This window comes from Poecilia latipinna, unplaced genomic scaffold, assembly GCF_001443285.1.
Source record: "Poecilia latipinna isolate Pla-1442-1.1 unplaced genomic scaffold, P_latipinna-1.0 Scaffold1044, whole genome shotgun sequence".
In the NCBI taxonomy this organism is placed as follows: domain Eukaryota; kingdom Metazoa; phylum Chordata; class Actinopteri; order Cyprinodontiformes; family Poeciliidae; genus Poecilia; species Poecilia latipinna.
In genome coordinates, this window is record NW_015113660.1 from 346419 (window position 1) to 354344 (window position 7926).

Genomic DNA, 7926 nt, shown 5'->3' on the forward strand with positions numbered 1-7926 from the left:
CAAAATAAAACAGAAGATATCCCAATAAATGTATATAATAATAATAATAATAATAAATAATTTGAAATAGTAGAAATGTCGCTTATTTTTAATAGGCCTAATATAAGATCAAAAACTTAACCTAAGCGGTTTGTTTCTAGTCTTTTGTAGATAATTAACAGTTAGCAGATGAATGAGCCATTGTATTGTTTATTATACGCCAGTAAATATAAATGGTTTTTAGGTTTTTACTCGCATTTCATAATGCGTATGTTCGGAAAAAAAAAAAACTCAATACACTTCTATTCATCATAGATCTATGATTCACGGCGCCACGAAGTCACGCGATACTCCAAATCCCGTTATCCCCCGCGCTCAGAGCTGTGCCAATGGAGGTGGAGGCGGCCATGTTGTAGCTGCAAAGCGGCGTCAGCGTCAGAGGGAATCGAATCGAAACACACTGGGAGAGTCCCCCCTCAATCCCTCTCTGCTGACCGCGCGGCTCGGAGGCATCGGCCCCTTCTTATTCCTGTTCCCAGAGCCGAGAAGCGGGAGCCACCATGAGCGGCGGGACGCCTTATCTGGGTAGTAAGATCAGCCTGATCTCCAAGGCCGAGATTCGCTATGAAGGGATCCTGTACACCATCGACACCGAGAACTCCACCGTGGCCCTTGCTAAAGGTAAGAGTTTTACCTGGGCTCAAGGTAAGAGGTTCCTCGAGGCTAAAGGTGAAGTGGAGGCGGTGTGTGGGTGTTTAACGGAAACTTAAGCTAGCTAACTGCTGCGGCTGAAGTTAGCTTGTTATTGAGAGCCTTTCAGTTTAAAGGTGTATGCTGTTGTTTTTTAAGACATATTAACTATTAAAGATTAGCTCTAATCTGAACACTAATAACACATTTTTCAACGTATTTTTTCATTTAGGAAGCCTTTATTTTATATATCCAAACAAAACTGTTCAACTGCAGTCCCTTTTTGACCTTTAGTTCATAATGTAAATAAGCCTGTCTTATTTTCATTATGACAGACTTATGTCATAATGAGCATGGTACTGCGGCACCATGCAGTATTTTCCAGAATTAGATGTTAATAGTTCTAATATTTTCGAAATTTAGCAAAGTCTTAGCTCTTCAGCAGGACAGAGTTCTTAAAATATGGAGAATAGCCCTTGAAGTGCTGATTCAGAAAAGGTGAATCAGACACTAACTTCACCATGCCCCTGAAGAAATAAACAGAGGGATCCAGATAACTCTGGACCTGGCCTCTAATTGACTATAAAGGGAAATTACACGGAATAATTAATGTAAACTCCAGTGATTATTTTAAAAACTATCAAAATTATTAAAAAATGAATTCAGTCATCAAATTTCTAATAAAATAGTTTCAAAGCAAGATGCTGATTAATTTTAATAGTTCTTGCTTTTTACAGGATATTTTTATTTAATTTGAGCCAACTAATCAGTTTTGGGTAAACTGATCTCGATTTTAAACAACTTTGAAATTGTGGAAACAGAAGCAAACATCTGATTTTGGAGCATCTTCAGCTGGATTGTTGTGCAGGAAGGACGCCCTCTGACTTCTGAGATTTATAAACTGTACATCAAAATAGGACAAAATCCAGCCTGTCACCAGACTGACCCACTGGCTTAGCTGTAAATCAGGGTTCACACATAATCAGTTTGAGTCGAGAGATTTAAGTGAAATGCGGCTTTTTCTGCTTGTTACTTATACCAGAATATGATTGAAATGATGCTTCATTCTGTTAAAGAAACTTAAAATCATCTGAGAGGCACAACAGAATTTAACTCCAGTAAAAACAATAACTCCAGACGTGTTTCTGACTTCCAGGACTTGCATTGTTAAAGATGAGTGACATCAGCTGATGTTAATCCATAAATCTCTTATGTTTAAGTGTCCGGAGCTTGTTGAGGAAAATCCCACTTTGCTGCTGTGTTTGTGCCCTGCGTGGTTTTTCATAATAAAAGTCTTTTCTGAAAGTAGGTAGAAAGGCTTTTAATTTGCCATGTTTAGCGCTGCTGGAAGTTCTTTTTTTTTTTTTTTTTTCTTTTTCTCGAAGTTAGGCCTCACTTTTTTTCCCAAAATGTAAAAATCTTTAGCTGTTTTTTTCCCGGATCCAAAGGGAAACTGAGATTTTGGGGACGCAAAACGCTGCTGTGCTTTTTTGTTTGATTTTTGCAGGTTTCAGATTGGAAAATTTTGAACCTCAGTTATTTATGTAAACATGGAAAACGCTAACCTATTAGCCTAACCTCTAACCTGACCTATAACCCCAAAAGCACACATGACAACAATGGCGACCTACATGTTTATGGTTCTACTATAAATTAAATCATAACACCTTATAAAAACAACTTTTTAGTTACTAATGAGAATTATATTTTGTTTGCAACTTTTCCTGTTAGTTTAAAGTTTCAGCCTGAATGTGGAGTTGTTGGTTTTTTTGTTTTTCTTTGCCACACCTCCTAACTGTCAAACTGTGATTCAGACACTGAGTTTTCTTTGCCTCAGTCCGCTCCTTTGGTACCGAGGATCGCCCGACGGACCGGCCCATTCCTCCGCGAGACGACATCTTTGAGTACATCATCTTCAGGGGCAGCGACATCAAGGACCTGACGGTGTGTGAGCCGCCCAAACCGACGTGCTCACTCCCCCAGGACCCGGCCATCGTCCAGGTATTTCTGTTCTTATGTCGCTGAGTGTCACTGGATTTTACTCAAATTCTCTCAGAGGCTTTTTGTTCTAATTAATAATGCAATAATTTTATAGCAAATTATTTTTTTGTCCTGCTTGGCAATAAATTAAACATGCAATAGTTTAATGACAAAAAGCAGAAATAATTATACAGTAAGTCGGGGAAAAAGGTCCCACATGTTTCCTTTATGAAGACAAAAAGTCACAATGAAATGAAACCAAACTATGATGAAAAACCAAAAACTACTCTAACCCTGGTTCTGACCCAGTTTCATGATCTCCTGACCCTGTGCGTTTCTTCTTCTGCAGTCCTCCATCAGCACCAGCTCCTCCTCAGCGGCGGCCTCGGCTCCGACTCCCTTCCAGTCCTCTGGCTCCTACGGCCTTTTCAACAGAGCTCCGGCTCCCGCCTACAACCAGTTCAGCACCAGCCCACTGGTCTCGCCCCAGTTTGGACCCGTTGGTGTGGGTAAGTTGGGGCGGTGGGGAGGTTCTGCTTCAGGGCGGCATGATATCCAAGGGTTCAGAGTCTGTGAGTGGTTCTGGATCACGTTCTTCATGCCACAGGAAGTGAGGAGGCGTCGGGTCAGAGGCGTCGGTGTGAGGCCTTCGCCGCTTCCTCGACATGTTTTGATGATTTTAGATTCAGGAGAAAGTTGATTTAATGGGAGCAAAGGTTTGATAGATAAACTCATGTAGTCTGTGATTATTTCTTCAAAGCAGACATGTTGCACAATCGTTTCAAAATCCTGCTAATGATGATGATGATAAGTTGATACTGATGAAGTGCGTCTTACTTTTTTAAAAGCAATATGAAACTTTCAGCATTCCTCATTTTCATTTTTTATACTTTTTCCTGTAGAAGTAGTTAAAAAATTACTAATATCACAACTTTATTTTGGTAATATTATGATTTTATTCTCCTGTTATTTTGACTTTCTTTTCATACGTCTTTTTTTCTCGTATTATTACAACTTTATTCTCACATCAGTATGATTTTTATTTTCTCCTATTATTTTGTTCTCGTAATATTATGAGAACTTTTCTCTCATATTATGACAAAAAAATTTTTTTGCAATGTTATGACTTTATTCTTGTCATTTTTCTTCTGGCCCTAATACTCCATCCTACTTTCTGTTGTTGATCCGGTTCTATTTTTTTTACTATAAAAAGATCCAGAATCTTTTTTTTATTTTATTTTATTTTATTTTTTTTATTAAAGCTTGAGAACGTTCTCTTGGTGCGCCCCCTGCAGGACATTCCTGTAACATCACCTTTTACTTTGCGTCCAGTTGGTTCTGTTCATCTGCAGCTTTCCGAGTCTCGACTCCAAACTCAGAATAATTCTTTAGTCCCAGTATCAGCTGGACCCAAACTGGCATCTGTGTGTAAAGCAGAAGATCTTGATGGCTGGGAGAGTTTCCTCCTAACCTCCAGGTCAAAGTGTTCAGATTAGATCAGTGACATCAGATGGATGCATTATCGGTTCTGTTTAGGCACTAACTGGGTTCGTGTCGACTCAGCTCCAGCTCTCGGTGTGTGTGGTCGGTTGGTGTTCTGGTATCGATACGCCCCAGATGTTCTGCAGATGTTGGTCCATCAGTCTGGAGCAGAGTGTGTTTCCAGGTCTCAGTTCTGTTGCTGTTCTCCCACACAGGGCGGTCCACAGTCTTCTTTATGAACTCCAGTCTGAGCGGTTCTGACTTGCGCTCTGTCGGGACTTTAACTGAAGGTAAAGACCAGCAGGAAGTGAACTCCCAGATCGGTACCAGTGGTGTGTAGAGGGTGATGGTTCATCCTGTCCTCGGGTGTTTTCCTGTCCTGCTCATGTTGACCCACAAACACTCTGCTGGTGTTTTCCTGCTGCAGCAAATATTAACCTGCTTCTGACTTTTCACTCTTCACTGCTTCACCTTTTCTTTCTGCAGAAATTCAGCTGAAACAAACTGCAGACAGGAAGCTAACAAACTCCATAACTCTTTGCTTCCAGGATCAGTTGTTCTCTAGGTTTATGAGAAAATGACTGAAATTCACAAATATCAAATTTTATATTTTTCTTGCACTGTAAAATCACCAGATCTTACCATATAGTTTCTAGTGTAAATATTTTGGTACTCTTTAAATGAGGCAAAACTAACTTACAAGTAACTTTTCATCAAAATATAGGAGCTTGTTTTAAGTCAATAATTCCTTAATACTGATTTAAAAAGTCCTGGTTCCATATTTCACTTATTACACGGGGAAAATGTGTTATTTTTAAAATAACACATTTATTATGGAATGTATTATTCCAATGAAACTAGTATTTTTCATCAATATTAAGGAATTATTGACTTAAAACAAGCTCCTATGTCTTGATTAAAAATTACATGTAAGTTAGTTTAGTCCTTTTTCAAGCGTAAGAAGATATTTTCTCTAGAAACTAGACAAAATGCTTAAGATTTTATGTTTCTTCAGTGTTGTTCTGTTTAACCTACAGGGCGATCCGGTCTCTGGAGTTACTAATCAATCTTTAATTTGTCTCTCTCCTCGCCGGTTCTCCTCAGGCTGCAGCAGTCCCAGTCTGGAAGCTCTCAGGAAGAGTCCCACCCTGGATCAGGTGAGCCAGAGAGGCCCGTCTGTCCCGGCGTCCACCGCCACGGCTCCAGCCCCCGGTCTGGGACGGAGAAGCCCGGCACACGGCCGCGCCGCGCCGGCGGGTCCGTCTCAGAGCAGCCAGAAGGCCCAGCAGCAGGACGGAGTGGACAATCTGAGAGGTGAGAACCTCAGTTTCTGAAGATAAACATAGAGGGTAACCAGGGACCATGATACTGCCAGAGTCAGTCTGCCAAATAAAAACAAGCTCAGGGATCCAATCTGAACCTTGTAAACAAAATAGTTTGGGTCTGTTGGACAGAAAGCTGCAGACTGCTGCTCAAGTTCGTCATGGAAACAGATTAAAGGGGCAATATTATGTATTTTCCATCCACATTTGTAGCACAATCAAGTAACAATGTTACCTTCAGTTGTTATAAAAATGCTGACTATATAAAAGACAACTTAAAAGAAATTTGACGCCCTGAATTTGGGCCTCTGTCTCTTTAAAACTCCTGCTCTTTTTAAAACTCCACCTTCAGGAAGTCATCATCACATCACTCCTCCTACTAACCCTTTAACAACGTTTTTACCAGCGTTGCATTGAGAAGTAGCTCCTATAATGAGCTCACCCGGTGTTTGCTAATTACTGCTGGCTAGTCCGAAGGAGCGGAGTTGGAGAAGGCTCCTCTGTGAGGTGGAAGCTTGGAAACTGCAGCACGGAGTTTAGTGACGCAGCTGCTCCCTGGTCGCTGTGTGGAGACTCAAACTGTGTTGCTGTTCCAGGATCAGACGTCCAGAGCAGAGCTGAGGGCGATCAGGCGCGAGGAGAAGGCAGGGAGCCCAGTAAACGCTCCACAGGTCAAAGCCTTGTCCCCTCTGCAGCCATCCTGCATGCCCTCCATCTGTCTATTCGACTTCATCTCCACAGGGATGATGGAGACTCTGCATCTCCTCCATCATTCTGTCACTAAGGGTGTTTTCACACCTGACAGTCCGGTAGACTCTGTTAGATTGGAGACCAAAATTGCAATATTTGTTACATTTTCAACTGCTGCAGTTCTTTCATACTGCACTGTCAGACGATCCAAACATTTTGAAAAACCAGTTCCCCTCCTCACCTGTGGGGGGCGCTGCACTGAAGGATACGACATGAAAACCTCAGAAGAAGACACTGAGCACAACTTCCTTCTTCACGAAATGTAAAGAGAAACGGAGTGGCGTCAGATTTTAGCATTTGTAGGATTTCTCTCTTGTCTTTGGTAAAAGACGACGAGTCATTTCTTTAGACTCATGTGTTTTGGTTGCTTTTACCCAGAATGCCCTGCGCTGTAGTCCACTTCCTTTTCCGGTTCGTTTGCCGTTCACATATGCATTCAAACCTCTTCAAGAAACATCAACTTTTAGATAGTTTTTTTTATTCGTTTTCAGTAGTTTTTACATGATCATCCCAGATGACAATGAGTTCTGTTTATTTTCAGATAACATATTATGACTTAATTTCCAGAAATTACTGTTTTTATTACACCCCACTTTTAATTTTAAGAAAATATGCAACATTTACATTTTTTTGATTTGGTTAAATTTGATATTAATCACATTAAATTTTATTTTATTCCAACAGTTCTTATGTTTGTTTTTGTCTTTGGTCTTTCTCTTGTCAGAAACTTTTCCATTTCTTGCCTGCTATGCTAGCTGGAAGAGCAAAGATGAATTTGACTGGCAGCCAGTTTGAAAATAAGCATCGGAAATATTTAAATTATTTTTACTTACATTTTATAAAAGAAAAAAAAACATGATTGAATAACAAATACATTTCAAATAAAAATGATGGGATTCAGTTTTGTTATTTTTTTTTTCTTCTCTCCAACTTTTTGAGACCCCCTCTTTGAAACCTTCTAATCCAGAGTTGGATTAAAGCAGATTAAGCAGGACTGGTGTGAATGCATCCTAACTCCTGCAGCTCTTCATCCTCACCTTCTGTTCTACGGCTCCATCTCTGCATCTCCTCCATTTGTTCCGTTTCTCTTCTTCCTCTCGGCTGACGCTGCGCTTCTGTCTCTCTCCAGCAGGCGGCGGCGGCACGGCGAACCGGCGCGGCCGCGGGGGCGGCCATCACGGCAGGGGCCGCTTCAACGTGCGCCGAGACGGACCCATGAAGTTCGAGAAGGACTTTGACTTTGAGAGCGCCAACGCCCAGTTCAACAAGGAGGAGATCGAGAAGGAGTTCCAGAGCAAGCTGAAGCTGAAAGGTTGGCGTTAACTGGTTATACTGGGAAATCTGAGGGAAGCATCACTGGGATGTAAAACGGAACACATCTCTTTAATTAAAGGAAATAGAAACAACCTGTAGGTTTTAGTTTTTGCAGCTAAACTGTGATTCTTTTGTCTCTCAGATGAGAAGTCGGAGAAAGCGCTGAATGGAGAGGATAAGGGAGACTCTGGAGTGGAAACCCAGAACAGTGAAGGCAACAACGAAGACGAGAGCGACCCGCTGGGCCCAAACTGCTACTACGACAAGTCCAAGTCGTTCTTCGACAACATCTCCTGTGACGACACGAGGTACGGAGCTGGTTCTGAATCCTGGAGGCAGACTGGTAGACGATACACAACGCAGCATGTGAACCGATTCCTGAACAGATCTGAACATGTAAACTGATTCC

General features: G+C 41.3%; 1 protein-coding gene across 1 annotated transcript; it reads left to right on the forward strand.

The window, feature by feature from the left end:
- The first annotated feature begins 325 nt into the window (after positions 1-325).
- LOC106959100 (protein LSM14 homolog A-like) lies at positions 326-7922 on the forward strand. Its single transcript, XM_015051421.1, has 8 exons — positions 326-660; positions 2507-2670; positions 2999-3158; positions 4347-4421; positions 5236-5445; positions 6050-6124; positions 7333-7515; positions 7660-7922. The coding sequence occupies exons 1-8, from the start codon at positions 540-542 to the stop codon at positions 7920-7922; spliced, it is 1251 nt and encodes a 416-aa protein (XP_014906907.1). The 5' UTR covers positions 326-539.
- Positions 7923-7926: the final 4 nt, after the last annotated feature.